General features: G+C 36.1%; 1 protein-coding gene across 1 annotated transcript; it reads left to right on the forward strand.

Moving 5' to 3' along the window:
• LOC109708295 lies at window positions 3,374-3,861 on the forward strand (the record flags this gene model as incomplete). Its single annotated transcript, XM_020229976.1, is given in 1 exon segment — window positions 3,374-3,861. A coding segment is annotated over 1 exon segment (488 nt), but the record flags the coding sequence as incomplete, so codon positions are not given.

Below are 19,341 nucleotides of genomic sequence, written 5' to 3' on the forward strand. Positions count from 1 at the left end.
GAGAGAATTAAACTATTTAGAACAATCATACTCTAAGATCTGATTTACAAGAAATTCTAACACCATCATCATAATTTTTAGAGAATATTTAATTTTCAGTCATTCATTTTTGTGTCCAGTTGATGGACAAAGAACAATATCGAAAAATGTATAAAATTTGATTGTGTAGCGCTGCTTCAAGTGGTATAGATCATGTGTCAACGGTGACTGATGTCGATTTTGAGGCTCACATCATCGAAAACAAATGGTGGCAACGGAGTCCGTTTGCTACCGATAGCATTCCAGCTCAACTATATATATATATTATAATATAATATATATATATATATATAATTATATATATTTATAGTTGAGCTGGAATGCTATCGGTAGGCAAACGGACTCCGGTTGCACCCATTTGTTTTCGATATGGACCCTCAAAATCACGATCAGGTACCGCGTTGAACATGATCTATACCACTTGAAGTGTTTAGAAATCAAATTTCATACAATTTCAACATTATTCTCTTATCCATCGAATGGACACAAAAATGAACGGCTGAAAATGAATATTCTTTAAAAAATGATGATAGGAGTCTTGTAATCAAGATCAAGAGTATAAATCTTGTTTTAAATAGTTTAAAGAATTTTCTAACAAATTAAAATTTAATTGATTTGGATATCTTTATACCGTTAAACGAGAAAACGTCTCATATCGACCGTTAAAATTACAAAATTTGAATCCTTTTGATCATTAGGCAAATGATGTCGAAAATATTTCAAATTTGATTTCTAAACACTTCAAGCGGTATAGATCATGTTCAACGGTGCCGATCGTCGATTTGGAGGCTTTATCATCGAAAACAAATGGATGACTACAGAGCCCGTTTGCTATCGATAATATTCTAGCTCAACTCTATATATATATATATATAGTGTCCAACTTATACATATTGGATAAATATGTTTATATATAGTGTCCAGCAGTTGCACTACATAGATGTAGTCTTATATAGTGTCCAACTTATACATATTGGATAAATATGAAAATACCAAACTCCAAACTAATTAACAACCTAGAGTCAACTCTTTATAACTATATAACAAAAAACAAATCTAAGTAATAATTTGATCTTATCCTTGTACATGCATCTTACCTTGAAACAAAAACTTTTTGAGTTTTAAAGAATATTCATATACTATCCAATTCTATAGTATATATGTTTAAATTGGTAAGTGGAAATTTAAAATTTTGATTCTAGTAGGTAAGTATTTTGATAGTGTTTGCAACGTTCTTTATAGAATAGTCTATTTGAACTATAAGAATTTTGTTAATTAAGTATATTATATAAATAGTCCCTCAAAATAATGAAAAATATTGTGAGGTTAATTGGGTAGTATATATAGTAAAATCACAGCTTCGCGCTCAGATAACAAGCTCTTTTATGTAATAACTATAAGATATATTACATAATAAATTACTCTAAAAAAAATTTACATAATAAACTAAATTAAATTTTTCTAGGTTTAGTTACCTATTTCAAATTGCATTATACATATTTCATCTAATTAAGGGTGTTTGGTTTTACCAATTTCTTTTGACAGGGCTTGGTAAGGCTCGGTTGTGCCTGAGATAATTATATAATTTGCCCAAGTTCTAGTTAATAACTCAAGTTTTCTTTTGTTTTCTATTCCTTAATTATTTTTTATGCTTCATTCGTAAGCATGTACCACTAAGTGACTGCGTTTCTAATAAATGTACACATAGATAATATGCTGGTATTGATCGAAATTTAAACAAATTTAGAAATTGTTCAGAGAAAATAGAGGGAGCTAGATTGCTAAGATCCCTTGTTAAGGGGATTTCTTATCTTAATTTTTTGAAAGATAGGTAGCATGCTACCCGTTTCATTTATTTCATTTAGAAATAAACTTAGTTGGAAATATGAATCAACTAGGATTCAAACTTGGGTCTCGGGTACCAGCCACCAAGCCCTTTGTCACTCGCTCTAGGGACGGTCGGTAAGCGAATTTCTTATCAATTCATACTTTTTTGTGGTTGTAGGTTATTGGAGTTGGTGTAATGGTCCGATGCGCTAGTGCTAATAACTTGTCGGGTCCAAACCATCGGCTCAAAATGTTTAGGCCCAGTTTTTATTATTAGGTTTTATAATCTTTTATATATCCAATCACAATTTTATTCCCATCTCGTTCCGTCGTATAGGCCCTGACATTCTCGATAACCTAATCATACACAGTTCAAGATCACTAGGTGATATGAGGTCCACTCATACTAATCACACATAGTCCAAAATCACCAGGCAATATGAGGTTCGCTCACACTTTAATCCGATCCGTTAAGAATAATAACTTGCTGGGTCCAAACCATCGGCCCAAATGCTTAATTCTAATTATTGTTATTAGAATTTATGATCCCTTGTATACCCAATCGCAACCTTATTTTCATCCAATATGGAGAGAAATGGTGGAGAGATTTACAAAGACAAGAGTTCAAATGTAGGTTTTTATTTAAAATAAGAAAAAGAAATGAATATATACATAGATCTCAATAGTTTGATGAAAATCAAACAGTAGATTGCTTCTATTCGAAGTATATAATTCACAAGATTGAGAGAACAAGAAAACAAGATCAATAGAATAAAGTAATTCTTAAAGCTGTCCAAAATACCCGATATACCATACCCGATCTGGACCCTACCCGGGCCCGAACCAAACCCGATAATAAATGGATAGTATACGGGTAAAAAAATTTATCCATTAAAGTTTCGGGTATGGATCCGGATATTTTATACCCATACCCGACTTGGACCCAATCCGAACCTGAACTTCTAATGGGTAGGGTATGGAAGAGTTTTCAAATCCGGACCCGGAACCGAACTCGGAACTGGGCCTGGTGAAGTACCTAATAGTAAATAAAAAAATGTGAAGTTGAGAGATCAATTTCAATAGGACTTGTAAATGAAGGATCTCTGTATATTTTCATCTTAGTGAAAACCCTAGTCTCTTTGTTTACTTATTTTTTTTATTTTTATTTTACTCTTTTTGTTTAATTCTAGTTGTTTACTCCTTGAATCTTCCTTTTGAACGAATTTTATTAGACTGGTTGCAACTAATTAGAACGCGGATTTCTTTATAGTAATAGGTTTATAATTTGTCAATAAACTGTTTAATAAAATTTATAAAAAAATATATGCATACAAGTATCCATACCCGATCTAGACCCGATCCGTACCCGATCCATATCCAGTTTTAAGCGGGTAGTATACGGATAGTCACTACCCAGACCCGCTCAAATAGACCCGATGGGTATATTATTAACTTAAGTATTCAGAACCGGACCCGATCCGAAGTTAAATGGGTAGGGTATGATGACGCGAGATATTTTATCGAATCCGAAGATGGTGTAAGAGAAAATGTAGAAAATAAAAGAAAATCACCATCGAAAGCACCTAGTAAAGCTACCATTCCCCATTTTGGAAGTGAATCAGAGTCCGACGATGAGGAAGAATTGTTGCAGTTAATTCAACAGTTTCAAGCAAAAGAGAAACCTTGGGGCGAAGATTCATGTGATGAAGAGGAGGCTGATGCAATCTGTAATGATATAAGTGAAGTAAAGGTGATCAAAAGAACTCCCGAGTTGAGTGAAAATCCTTTAAGCATAATTCGTGCGCCTGAAAAACACTACAAGGCTCTATCTGCGAGAGTAATGACGAACGTGACTAATTTGGACACATTTTTCGTGCCTCCAAAAGTTGAAGTTGTCAATGGAAAGAAAGAAGTAATGGAGGGAATTCTTTTCTACAAATCAGAAAATGAAAAGCATGTAGATCTCATTGAACTTGAGAACTCAGACGATGAAGCNTCTCTTCACTCAATCCACTGAAATTCTAGACGAAGAGCCTTTACTGTCATCCTCCTCCGCCACCGCAGCCAACGAGATAGAGTTTCGGCGGTTGCTAAATGCTTAAATAAGTGTTGGTAAATTAGCAACACTTTTTTAAGTTATAGCGACACTCTTTAACTGTCACTATATACCTAGCGAACCCACATATAGCAACACTTTTTAAAAGTGTCGGTAATTTTAGCTAGCAGCACTTTTTTGATATGTACCTACATTTAAATGTGTCGCTATAGACCGTTTTTGTTGTAGTGCACGCTACCCGCTTCGTTTATTTCATTTAGAAATAAACTTAGTTAGAAATGTGAATCAAGTAGGATTCGAACTTGGGTCTCGGATACCAACCACCAAGTCCACTTGCTCTAGGGACGGTCGGTATAACCAGCATTTTTTTTGAATCCATGAAGTATTATCTGCTTGCTAGTTTCTCATTGCTAGGCCGTTAATTAATTTCTTGCGTAACTGGAAAAAAGAGAAGAAGAAAGAGATTATACATGCTAGCTATAGACATATTTTCTCTTTCTAATCGATCCACTTCGTTTGATTGAAAAAAAAAAAAAAAATTAGAACTACATATCTTCTTGCTAAAATTCTCTTAAATTTGATAAGCTTGCATATCTTGCAACATCTCGAAGAATTTCAGCATGCATGGTTAATTACGAAAACAATCAAACACAAAAGGCATGAAAATATGTACTACAATAGTCACAATATTCATCATTTATATTGCCTTTTCTTTTTCTTTCGTCCTGCTAAGGACTTAAATTAAAGTTGTTGATATGTTGACGTGCATGTTTCGTACACAATATAGTTTTTGGGTTTAAAATAGTAATATAAACATTTGACTGGTATTTACGACAAATCTTATGCATCAAGTAGGTATTTAGATCGAGAATATGGTTGGTAAAGTCAAATATATTTCTTATGCATCAAGTAGGTATAAAATGAACGGTTATAAATGAATATTCATCAAAAGATGATGATACTATTAATTTTTGTATTCAAGATCTAAAATCTAGATCTTATTTAAATAGTTTTTAACAAAATTGAACAAAAGTTCAGCTAATTTGGATTCTTACATCGTAAAAATGAACAAACAGACCGTACGTATAGGCCGTTAAAATCACTAATTTTGTGACGTTTTGATCGTTCGGTTAGTAATGTCGAAAAAGTATGAAATTTGATTTCTAGATAATTTAAATGGTTTAGATCATATTCAATAGTACTGATTATCCACTTCGAAGCTCTATTATTGAAAATAAATCTATAATAAATCGAGCTATTTAATACCGTTAGTACGTAGCTCACCTCACTCGTTACTTTATTTGCTTTTATCACGAGGAGAGTGTTGAATATAAAATATTAAAATAATTTAGATTATTAAATACTTTAGAAATATACAGTTATCTTATCTATTTACCCGTAATCGATTTCATATCATATTTCAATATTTAATTTCTTTTCATTGAGTTGCAACCATTTATTTAATTTGACAAGAATTGTTTTGCTGAATTGAAAGATTACATGAGCAAAAGACCAATGAAATTATGGTACACAAACATAAGAAGACTACACCAGGTCTTGACACAAGTTTTCCTCTAAGGACAAAAGTAATAAAAAACCCTAAACTTTTGGGATATTGAATGTCACATTTTTAAAGTTTTGAGGATCAAAAAAAAATCTGGCTAAAAGTTTAGGGACTAGTAGTGTAATTTACTATGGTTAAAATTTTTGTTTTTTGTTATTATAAAGGTCATGATGCATGGTTATGATTTTTTCCATATTGCATTTCACCTAGGGGTGTAATGTAGGCCGTGCCAGGCCGGGCCAGGCCGGCACGACCCACATTTGCCGAGCTGAAACGGGCCGGAGGCTAGCCCAGCATAGCCTGGCCCCAAAGTCGGGCTATGTCATGCTAGGCTGAATTTCTTGGACCCCCGGCCCAACACGGTCCCTGAGCCTGCACGGGACGGATCGTGCCAAGTCGGGCCGAGCCTCACGCCAGCCCATTTCTTATTTACTTAATTTTATTTTAAAATATACAGAATTTTAGAAAATTAAAAATTAAATACTATTATTGAAAAATAATGTATGAGTGAAAAGTTTCAAATTTTAAAAAATATTTATAAAAATGATAGAATTTTAAAATTTTTTTAAAAATTATATATTCTTTTGACGAAAATATGCTCCCCAACAGTTAAAAATTAAAGGGCCCGCCATAGCAGACCTTTGGGAGAGCCCCAAGGGCGGCACAGCCTAACTTCCAACTCCCAAAGCCTTTGGAGTTGGGATGCCCATCGGCATGAGCTGTATCCATCGTGCCATATTGTGCCAATAAGATATTAGCATGATACAACTTCCGTGTCGATGGCACAATTCAAAACCCTCTGTATTTAAAATGGAAAAACTTCAAATACCACCCATGTGGTTTCGCATTTTCTCACTTTAGTACCCTAGTGTTTAAAGTGTATCAATTTAGTACCCTGTGGTTTCGCACTTTCTCACTTTAGTATCCTGTGGTTTAAAGTGCATTAATTTAGTACCATGTGGTTTCATTTTTCTCTTTTTGTCGGCTCCTCTGTTAATATTTCTCTAAATTATATACAAAAAATTTCAGATACTCTATCTAGGTTTATTGAATATTTACTTTAGTACCTTTTAGTTTTAACTTTGTCACTGATTTTTTCTTCCTCCGTTAATATTTCGTTAAATAATATACAAAAACTTCAGATATCCTACCTAGGTTTATCGAACATTCACTTTAGAACCCTTTAATTTTAACTTTGTCACTGATTTAATGAAAAAAATTAGTGAAATGGATAATAAAAAGAGAAAAATGAAACCACAATGTACTAGCTTAATACACTTTAAACCACAGAGTATTAAAGTGAGAAAGTGCGAAGCCACAGGGACGAACTTGATACACTTTAAACCATATGATGCTAAAGTGAGAAAGTGTGAAACCACAAGGGAGGTATTTGAAGTTTACTCTTTTAAAATTAGTAAGTAATTTTCTCACTAAAGTTCAAAAGATTTAACAAAATACATAATAAATAATTGACATATTTTGTTGCTAAAAAAAATAAATATTTTATACCATTACGTGTCGGCACTGATATTTTTTTGATCAATACGCATCGGCACGGCCCATACGCACTGTGCCATACTATGCCGGCAAATTTATGGCACGACCCCGTGCTACGGCATTTAAATCCTTGGGTTATACCTAACTCTCAAGGGCTAGGCCGTACCGGCTTGGCAGGCACCACCCGTATGCTGGGCCGGGGCCTCACCTTAAGCCTGGCACGGCCCAGGCCCGTCTCTTGCTGGGCCGTACCGAGCCAACGGGCCGAAAGGAGGAGGCCCAACACGATTCAGTTTATAGGGTTGGGTCGGGCCGGCACGAGTGCTACAATACTCGTGCCCTGCCTCGGCCTGGCCCAAGCTCGTGCCAAGCCAGGCGGCTTGTGTATTTTACACCCGTAATTTCACCTTTGTTGACCGAAAGAGATGTGCTACAAAAAAAGTTCATGGACATTGATCTTTAGGTACAAATTAATATTACCTCCGGTAAGTGACGGGAACGATCCCGGCTTTATACTCGGCGATCTGCAGGAAGGCAAGTTGAGTCAGGTCGAAGTTGGAAACGGGGCGGATTGGACCACCCACCATTGTCGCTCGGCAAATAGTAGTTCGGCGGGCAGTGGTTGGTCACGGTGACGAAGATCGACGGTGGGCCTGGCTTGCACTACCGGGTCGAGTTGTCGATGCACTTGATCTGAAAGCAGGCGCCGCAAGCTAGACCGTTGTTGAATAGAGCTGAACTCAATGCTGCAGTTTGCAGGCCGTTGCCCTGGCCCACTGTGTCTTGGTACCCTCATGCTCCTCCTGAAAGATTAGGCCCTATTAGATGTCATAAGATACATAAAATTATTAGTAAACTAGTTAAGGGACCCGTGCGATGCGGTGGGTAGTTATTTTAAAATTTAATTTTAAAAATTAGTTATAAAAATTAATTTAAGAATAATTATGAAATATTGCGGACAAATTACGAAATAATTTTAAATAAATGCATCTATCTTCCCTAATATAGAAAATATAAAAAGCTAGCTCTTTCAACAATAAGATATTTTGAAATAGTTCTTCAACTGTATTAAATATTTTCTCATCTTGTTCTCTTTTGTTTGATATGATATTGCTAATTTTGTAAGGTTATCTATAGTATTTCTAATATTTTCAGGGGTACGAAAGAAATTATCCCATACTAATTATTTCAAAAATAACCATATGTCTAAGGAATTGAGAAATAATAAATGGTGCAATAAGTACATCAAAAAATTTTATTAGGCATGGTAGTCCCCCATTAGTTAGTGAAATAATTTTTCGTAGGTATCGTAGTCCCCCAGTAGTTAGTGAATGAGAAGAGAAATCATTGCTTGTGATTCTCGCAATTAATTTTCGTCAAATATAAAATTAACTTAAGCTGCATCAATTTTTTTTTTTTTTTTTAATGTACAATTTATATGTGAATACTCAATATTATAAAATTAACATTTATATCTAATACCAATAGTCTAAATTTTTACATTTAGTTTATATATTTTATTATTTATAAAATAAATAGTAAATTTATAATTATATAATACAATTATTATATAATAATATATCTATTAAAAATAAAATACTATATATATAATACATATAAAATTATATTTATAATAAATTATTATATATAGAGAGAGAGAGAATGAGAGGGAATCCAAGAGAGAGAGAGGAGAGAGAGAATGAGCGTCCACGGGTGGCACAAGTGGCCTTGTGTGACCCGTTTTGAAACCACCATGAGCCGCGATTCTTTTTCGCTCCGCCGCACGATCCCGCGCGCCTGCGCATCTGTGCGCGCCGTGCGCGTGGCCAGCCGCCCGTCCGCCACGCGTCGCCCACGCCGCACCCGCCTGCACGCGCGCCGCGCCCCGCCAAAGCTTTTAGGTTTTTTTTTTTTTTTGAAGGTGCAGTGGGTTGAGGGGGAGGAGAGAACAGTGCGATTTGTGGTTCGCGTGTGTTCCGACTTAACGACAGGGACACAATTTTAGCCATGTCTAAAATTGAATCCAATATTTTAATTGTTTGTATTTCGGGCCCATTTTATTGTGATTGCAGTATAATATGCATGCAACTAAAAATATAATAGTTATTACTATATATATCTTATTTGCTTCAATATGGTAGAGAGCGTTGTGACTATAAATAATTTATTTAGTTGCATTTAATTAGAATTTTATATTTATAAATTTTTTAATGTTATATAAAGATAATAAATTTAAGGTAAAAACGTACAAAACTTATCTGAACTATAGATTTTTTTATGCAGCTATCCGGCCTTTCAAAATTTTGATCCACCTTTCAATTTGTTTAATTTGTGTCAGTCAACAGTATTTTAATTTCAAAAATTCAAGTTAAAATAAATTTGTAGTTGTGAAAATTGCATATATGGGGAGAGATAAAGCCAAGAGAATAGAGGAGGATTATAATCAATAAAAGAGAGGCAGGAGAGGGAATATAGTGTACAAGTGTCAAGAGGTGGAAGAGTAGAAGAAAAGGATTATAGTTTTGGGTTAGTTTGGATACCATGCGAGATTGCGGGAACAGAATAAAGCTTTGACGCAGGAAATGATATGAATTCGATTTCGGTTGATGTACCCCAAAGAATGCACTGGAGTGTTCTCAAATGGAGATATTACAAGCCAAAGAATTGGATAAAATGCACGACTAGCCCTTGAACTTCTAGTTAACTCTTTTTTCTCAAGTCAACTTTTATTTTGGTTGTTTAACTTTTAAGTTGAACATTTAAGGTTTCAAACTTTAGTCACTGTTTCACTTTAATCCTAATCTTAGAGCAAAATTTATTTGTAACTGATTCATCTATGTCTTTAAATCACAATTCTATCAACCTTTTATTCGTGTTGTGCTTTTAATCTTATCTCATAATTCTGGATTCAAATATTTTGTCATTTTCATTAATTTTGTAGGTAATTTTTTTAGATCTATGTGATAAGAAGTCTAAAGTGCATGAAAATTTTTTTATTTTCTACAATATAGTATTTGATACTAAACATTCATTATTTCCATTGCGATGATGGAGGTGAATTTGTGAATAGAAGATTTCAATCTTTATTTTCACATGAAGAGGTCCATCATTTAGTCTTGTTGCGACACACCACAAAATAATTGCACAACATAGAGGAAACATTAGCATTCGACAAATATGATTGGAACTCTCCTACTCCATGCTCATATGCCATATAATATTTGGACCGAACTGTTATGTACTCATTTAGTTAATATTTTGTCATAAACTGACATATATATTTTCAAAATCCTGTTTGGTTTGTGTACCGAAATTTGCCTTAATTATTGAACAACTAACCAGTTTTTGGTTCACTAGGCTTCCCGAATTTATTTACTGCAACCCACAAGCTAAGCCCACTAAACTTACCCTACATTTTTTTTTTTTTATTGGTTACTTTTGTAATCACAGAGGTGGTTCTAACATTGTTTCTATCCTTCAAGTCAACAGTTTCATTGATGAGAATCGCTCGCCCCACCAATTTTTCAAACCAATTTTTCAAAAGATTCAATTGCCTTCTCTGTTCTCCCACAATTTCAATTTTCATATTCAAAATCCAACTGAATCTTTTACCTGTTAGGATTTGATTAGATTTGTACTTTAATCCGAATTAGATAAGAATTAATATTTAAATCTCTTGGAGATAAATTAAGATTTAAATATTATTAGAGTATAAATCTAACTGGATTAGGATTAATATTTAAATCTATTAGAGATAAGTTAAAATAGATTTATGTTGGGAATCCGGTACTCGCCCTGGTACTGGATCTTGTGAATCCGCAACCTGCTCCGATACCGACTGCTGTGGATCCGGTATCTATTGTTGGGATTCCGCAACAGAAGCGTCAAATCGGATTTTTATCATAAATCCGTCTCCTCAGCAAAAGCTGATAAAATCATAAAAGAGAGAAAAAATCAAAATAGAAAATATACGGATAAAATAATATTCATTAAATAAGAAAAGATTACACCTGACTCCTCTTCTATAACAGAGTAGCTACAACCCGAGCCCTCTTTCTGAATCTCTCCTACCATTCTCTCGTCTTCTAAAAATCCACAGAGAAGACAATTTCCTTCGTGCACCCGTGCACTAGGTGCACTAACTCATGGCTACTCTCTCTCTCTCTCTCTAGTACGCACACCCAAGACTCCTGCTGTACCTTCCCTAAAAAGCAACACATTAAGAGCTATTTATAAAGCTCCACCAAAACGTATCCCAATTCTAATATATTTAGAATTTCGACTTTAATTAATATCTAAATTTATCTTAATTAATCTCTAATAGATTTAAATATTAATCCTAATCTAGTTAGGTTCATACTCTAATTAATATTTAAATCTTAATTTATCTTCAATATATTTAAATATTAATTCTTATCCAAATAGGATTCAACTACAAATCTAACCAAATCCTAACAATTTAAATATTAGGGTTATTTGCATACATGTCCCTTCAAACATAGTGAATTGCAGAAATATCCCTGCAAAACGGAAACTCCATAAGTTATCCCTGCAAAAGTCTAAAGTTATGCAGATATGTTCCTGCCGTTAAGGACTGTTAGAAAATTTTCGTTAACTACGGTTAAAGTACTTAACCATGGCTAATTATAACGTGAATTTACGATTCTACCACTCTTCTTCTTCTTTCTCTTCTTCTTCCCTCTTCTTCGTCGCCAGCGAGGGCGGCGGCGGCAGCGACGGCGGCGACGACGGCGGCGACGGCGAACCCTCTCTTTTTCTTTTCCTTCTTCTTCCTCTCCCTCTTCCTTTTTCTCCCTTCTTCTTCCTCTCCCTCTTCCTCTTCCCTCTTCTTCATCGCCGGCGAGGGAGAAGATGCGACGGCGGCGGCGAACCCTCTACCTCTCCCTCTTTTTCTTCCTCTCCCTCTTTCTTTTCCTCTTTCTCTTCCTCTTCTCTCTTCTTCGTCGCCGGCGAGAGAGGAGATGCGGCGGCAGCGCGCGGCGACGAATCCTTTCCCTCTTCATCTTTCTCTTCCCTATTCCTCTCCCTCTTCCTCTCATTCTTCCTCTTCCCTTTTTTTCTTCCTCTCATTCTTTCTCTTCCCTCTTCTTCGTCGCTGGCGAGCTCGACCCGCGCCGTCGCCGCCATCCGTTCCGGCGGCCCGAAGAGGAAGAGGAAGAGAAAGAGAAGGGCAAGATGATGCTTTTGGAAGGATATATTTGTGAGGGCAAAATGGTCATTTCACAAGAAAACTGTTAAAAAATAAACAGTTCTCTAACAGATGTTAATCAGATGGACATATCTGCATAAATTAAGACTTTTGCAGGGACAACTTATGGAGTTTTCGTTTTGTAGGGATATTTCCGCAATTCACTATGTTTGCAGGGACGTGTATGCAAATAACCCTAAATATTAATTAAAGTCAGAATCCTAATTATATTAAAAGTTAGGTACATTTTTGTAGGTGCTATGTAACACACTGGACCTTTGCAAATTGCGAGGTTCGAGTGATTGGTTGTATTCTGAGCTTTTCCAATTTTCTGGTGGGTCGTTGAGTGTGTCCCGAGAATTGAGGTTTAAAGCTGTCTACCAAAACCCAAAAAAAATCGAATTTTGGTCAGCTCTCAGATTGCCTTCTGGAGGTCTTGTACCGGTACAAGGTTGGTGATTATACCGGTACAAGGTTGATGGTTGTATCGGTACAGCCACCGGGCTTGTACCGGTACAGAGCCGTTGGACCCCCAACTCGAGCCTCGGTTGAGATTTTTTTTCGCAGGGCTTGTACCGGTACAAGGGCCCGTGTTCCGGTACAAGCAGGTAGATTGTGAGCAGTTTGAACTGCGGGGGTGTTTTTGCTTTTGTAGCCTATCTATAACACCACCCACGCCCCTTAGGGCTTTCTTTGTGCTGGAACTGAAGGAGGAGAAGGTGAGAGGAGCTCCACCTTGCCCCAATTGGATTTGATCCCCTTTTTGGCTTGGATTTAAGGTTTAATCCTTCTCTTTGTGCCTTTGGAAGCTTTTCCACCTTTCGAGCTTGAATTTGGAGCTTTGTGGTGGGGAGATCTTGGGACTTAGAGAGTTTAGAGCTTGATTTGAAGCTTCTAAGAGGTAAATAACCTATTCTCTCCTCTAAATTTCTTGATTTATTGGATTTCTTGAGATGGAACCCTAGAATGAGATTTAGGGTTTGATTTTGGGCATTTTGAATCTAGGACTTTTGGAGCTAGATTGATTGGATTAGAATCTTCCTTTGGGTTGGATTGGAAGGATTCTAGCTCTCTTTTGGAGCTTTGGAGGAGATTTTGCTTAGGAGGTGAGTTTTTCCCACCTAAGCTAGAGTTTGTTAATGTTTGATTATTTGGTTGTTCGTAAGGTTTGTTTAACCATTGATTTCACACCTCTAGGGTACTAGGAGGCTAGTAGACACCCTCGTTGGAGCAAACGAAGAGCTTCGCGACGTTTGGTGGGTTTGGCCTAGCCTATGATATGAGAAATGCTCATATCCGGTGTTTTATGCTTCGTATAGTAGAAATACATGCACATTCATGCTAAATACATTTATTATGAATTTTAGAACGTTTAACATGCATATGTTATGTATAGTAAAATTTTGGACCTCTATGTAGTAGAGAGCATGCATGCGTGACATAGCATTCTGGTCGAGATTTGAAACTAAGATCCCTATTATGAAAATGAACCTTGCTTTTGTTAGTTATATGCCCTATAAGCCAATCTTGTCATAACTTAAAGGGTTAATATCAGTGTACTTTTCTTTTATGATTAAATCTGGCATTCTTCATTCATATTATTGCCAAATGCATATTTATGAATCGTCCATAGAATTAATAGTAGAAGAATTAACTTTCTAAGAAGTTAGAAATTTGAGACATATATTCTTCTGTAATTAATTCTTAAATGCTCCTGATCATAGGATTATCACGAGGGCGGTGGTAAATCCGGATAGATCAGTGTATGCTGTACTTCCTTTATGGGATGACGAGTCTCAAGTCATTAGTGTGGTGACACTAGAGTAAGCATACAGGTGAATGTTGGAGAACAATTTCACTGAGCGTGACCAACTATGAACAATCACATGGATGTCTACTCACTCGTCAGTGAATTGTTCCATACTGTAGTAGTGTGAGTGATCCTTTGACCTGAGGCACCACGGTTATCTTGCGTGTGGGTTATTGTAGTTTGACTGTGTAAATACTTATACCCTAATCATGGGTTAAGTCAACACATGTTGGCTGCAGTGGGTCATACGTGGAGGTAGGTGTGTGTCAAGATGGAATCTATCACCCTCGGTAGAGAGGTAATTGTCCTATACTATCTGTTTTACAAGATATAAAAGTCCTTGGCCAAGGCAGTATGATTTTATGGAAAAGAGTTTCCATATTAATTGTTAATCAGATGAGACATATGATTGAGTAATGGGGTTTGACGAGTAATCCATAACCTCGGCTTAATCGGGACTAGTGATAGAAGGATTTTATCACACGGTAACTACACCTAGAGGTTCCGTCTATTATTAATTCTACTTGGATTGCCGCGATATACTGCTAGGTGTCACTCGTGGATTGTGGGACCTATGAGAGTAATTAAGATAGTTAATTACACTCAGTTGGGAGAGCCAAAAATGTTTTGGTCCATTGAAAAGAGTTCCGATGGTGACATTAAAAGAGTTTACTGTCACATCTCACTACCAGGTAAAATTGAACCTATGTGGTCACACACAATAAAGGCTGCGTGTGATCTAGTGCTTGGAGAATTAATAGAGACTATTTTGCTAAAGTAGCAAAGCCAGAATTTACTTGCTAAATTGATTAGCAAGAAGGACCAATTTGTAAAATTTTAGAGTTAATGCAATTGTTGCATACGGTGCACTTGCGCTGAAGTTACTAAAAGGAGTTTACGATCTTTCTCTCATAAACTCCTCAATTAATAAAGATTAATTGAGGAAGTTACAAAGTAAAATCAAACGAGGAAGGGAGAAGACCAAATGAACTCATACGTTCACTTACCCTATTAATAATATAGTTAATAAGGTGAAAATGAAAACCTCCTCTTCTCTCTTTCTCCACTCGTTTCTTTTCATTCCACCTATTAAATGAGAGGAATTGACTTCCTATCATTTATGGTGGTAGTTTCTTCTCTCCTCTTTGCTAACAATGAGAGGAGTTTGATTCCCACTCATTCATGGCGTTTAAGCCTATAAAAGGAGATGTAATCCTCCTCAATGAAGTGGGTGATTTGTAATAAAGTATGAGAGAAAGATATATAGTTTTAAATCATACATAGAATTCTCTTTTAATCATAAGAGAGAGGTCCTCTTATATTAATTTATCTCTATTGTTAATCCTCTTCAAATTGCTAGCACAATTTTGAGGATTAATTTTTCTCCACATTGACACAAGAGATCGCGAAAGGAGTTTCGAGATTACATTGTGATTGTGTGAAGTACAGATCCCGGAGCAGCCTTGTGTGGATACACATAGAGGCCGAACACTTGTGCGGCTTAAAGGACCAGAAGTTCAGATCCAAATCAACTGTGAAATAATTTCGGTAATTTGCACAGGTTGAAATTCGAACCCTTCTTCTAATTAGATTAGAATAATAATTTTTGTGTGTCACACGAGATGATCTTGGTACATATATATATACTAATGTCATAAATGTTATGATATTAAAGAATACATGATTGGATCATATTTTATAAATTAAAAAAAAAATTTTCGCTGCATTAAATGCACATGTAGATGCATACTTTTCCTTACAGTGGTATCAGAGCCACCCTCGTGTCACCACAAAAATTATTCTTGTCATTGATTTGGATTTGGGGTTGTATGATTTAACCCTAATGCGAAAGCATTTTCATATATTTGATATATGAAAGTAATTGGTGACAATCATAAATCCCAGGTGACATAATTAATATGTCATTATCTTATGGTGGTTAACTATTTAAGTTAGCATGCAATTAATAAAAGGATTTTAATTGCATATAACTTAATCTATTAACCTGGATAGGTTATATATAAAGGCTAAATCAAATTACATATGTTGAGGCATGAGATGCACTATGTGATTTCATCATATGGTTTGAGATTATTTAGTCATCAATTTTTAATATTATTTTGTATTAGATACAAAATAATTGCATTAGATGCAATTTAAAAGTAAGATCTGATGAGATTGAAATAAAGGCCAAAACTCCCTATTATAAATATTAAGTTGTAACAAAGAGTGTTATGAACACCCTATTGTGGCCTTCTACCGTTGTAAGGTGTTGGCGTTTTTCTAAATGTTGAGTGGTACGCATGGTTACATGGGCCACTTGCATGAAGAAAGCGCAACCACCTTATCAACATTTGATGTTATGTGGTAAAATTAGTATTGTACCCAATAACTGTTAGGTGAGGGTTTAATATTAGTTTTACACACATATTGAACGGTAGGTCAAACTTAACTAGGATGTGGAACCAATAACTGTTAGGTGAGGCTTTTATGTCCTAGAGGCCAAGGAATAATTGCAATATGTTTCTGAAACATTGGATAAGAGTTGTCCACTCATCTATTTGCTAATTACCAATAACTGTTAGGTGAGGTAATTTGCAAAATTGGTGAGACCGCAATCCCCACTGAAACCAAATTAAGAGGTTTCCGTTTCTGCACTAAGGGAGTGTGAAGATCCGCAAAACTTAGTGGGAGACACCATTTGATTAAAAGTCCATAATCAAATGGAATAATGAAAAGTACATAACTAACTGAATATCTTTACCTTATGCAGAATATGGCTGCTTCTAACCCTCTTACTAAAATTCTTGATGCCAATCGCTTGACCGGCCCTAATTTTTCTGATTGGCTACGGAACTTGAGAATCGTTCTCAATTCTGAAAAAATTGCCTATATTTTGACTACTCCTGCTCCTGAACTTCCAGCTGATGACAATGAGCAAGAGAGAGCTGCTTATGAAAAATGGATAGATGACGACAATAGAGTCAGGTGTTACATGTTGGCGTCGATGAGCAATGAGTTGCAACGCCAACATGAACACATGAATAGTGCATCGGCCATTCTACTTCACCTACAAGAACTGTATGGTGAACAGAGCCGCTCTACTCGATATGAGATATCGAAACGGCTGTTTCGAGCAAGAATGTCCGATGGCCAATCTGTTAATCATCATTGTTTGAAAGTGATTGAGGATATAGAGGAGCTTGGGAAGCTCGGCCTACGAATGGATGCAGACTTGCAGACAGATTTAATTCTGCAGTCTTTACCTGACTCATTTTCACAGTTTGTCATGAATTTTCAAATGAATAAAATTCAGTGCACTCTCTCAGAGCTCTTGAATATGCTGGTAACAGCGGAGGGAACAATAAAAGGTAATAAGGGGTCGATCTTGGCTATGGAACGGGCTTCATTCTCCAAAAGAAAATCTAAATGGAGAAATAAGAAATCTAACAAGAAGCCAAAGGCCGATAGTAAAAGACAAGTTCCTAAGAAGGCCACTAAAGGAAAATGTTTCCACTGCAATGGAGATGGCCATTGGAAGAGGAACTGCCTTGAATACCTTGCTAGCCTAAAGGAGAAGGCAAAGGACAAGCCTTCTGAAGGTATGTCCAACCTGCTCATTATTGAGACTAGTCTGTCGGTATGTTCTACTACTACTTGGATAATTGATTCTGCATGCACTTCTCACTTGTGCACCTCGATGCAGGGTTTAAGACAAAGTAGAAGGCTAAAGGAAGGAGAAATCATCCTACGAGTGGGTAATGGAGCAAAAGTTGCTGCATTAGCCGTAGGAACCTATCCTATACTATTACCGTCAGGCATAGTTTTAGAATTAGAAGATTGTCTCTATGTTCCTAATGCTAGTAGAAACTTAATTTCTGTTTCCTCATTAACATTGACTGGTTATAAATTTATTTTTGAAATAAATACTTGCTCAATTTATTTGAGAAATAAATTGATAGGCTATGGAACAATGATTGACAAATTATATCACTTACATATGGATGTAAGTATAAATACAGTTGAGCAGGAAGTGAATGCCATAGGGTCTAAAAGACCTAGAGAAGAGGTAAATGACAAGTATATGTGGCATCTTAGATTAGGTCACATCGGTGAAGATCGGATTAACAAATTGGTTAAAGATGGGCTCTTGAGTTCATTGGCTTTCGATCCATATCCAATTTGTGAATCATGTCTTCAAGGAAAGATGACCAAATTACCCTTTATTGGACAAGGGGAAAGAGCCATTGAGATACTTGCCTTGGTGCATACTGATGTATGCGGACCATTTGATGTACAAGCCAAGGGAGGTTATGTTTACTTCATCACCTTTACTGACGATTATTCGCGGTATGGGTATGTCTACTTGATGAGACAAAAGTCTGAAGCCTTTGAAAAGTTCAAAGAATTTAGACATGAAGTAGAAAAACAAACCGGAAAGTTTATTAAGATCCTTCGATCAGATCGAGGAGGGGAATACTTAAGTTCAGACTTTTTAAATTACCTCAAAGAAAACGGCATCATCTCTCAATGGACTCCTCCTGGCACTCCACAACTTAATGGAGTATCTGAACGGAGAAATCGCACTTTATTAGATATGGTGCGATCCATGATGAGTTTCACAGATTTGCCTATATCACTTTGGGGGTATGCTCTCCTTACTGCTGCATATATCTTAAACAGAGTGCCTTCCAAATCTGTTTCTACTACTCCATATGAGATTTGGTTTGGTAGAAAGCCAACTCTTGGTCACCTCAAGATTTGGGGATGTCCGGCTTATGTTAAGAAGCAAAAGATGGATAAATTGGAAGTAAGGTCGGATAAAGGTAGATTTGTTGGCTATCCCAAAGAATCATTGGGATACTATTTCTATTTTCCTCATGATCAAAATATTATTGTGAGTCGGCACGCCTCTTTTCTTGAGAAACAATTTATTCAAGAAGGAGGTAGTGGGAGGAAAATAGAGCTCAATGAGAATGTCTCTGATAAGCAACGAATCTACAATGATCCACCGGAAATCTCTGTTCAATTGGAACCAACATACACACAACCACTTCGAAGATCTAGTAGAGTCTCCCAACCTCCAGACAGATATTTGGGATTTGTCGTAGAAGAGGTACAGGAAATGTTTCTAATGGGAGATAAAGATCACAGACATGATCCTACTGGTTATGATGAGGCGATGTCAGACATCGACTCTGAGAGATGGAAGGAAGCTATGAAGTCTGAAATGGACTCCATGTATTCCAACCAGGTTTGGACTCTAGTTGATTTACCAGAGGGTATAGTACCCATTGGATGTAAATGGATTTTCAAGAGAAAAATTGGTTCAGATGGAA

The sequence above is a fragment of the Ananas comosus genome, linkage group 3 (assembly GCF_001540865.1).
Source record: "Ananas comosus cultivar F153 linkage group 3, ASM154086v1, whole genome shotgun sequence".
In the NCBI taxonomy this organism is placed as follows: Eukaryota; Viridiplantae; Streptophyta; class Magnoliopsida; order Poales; family Bromeliaceae; genus Ananas; species Ananas comosus.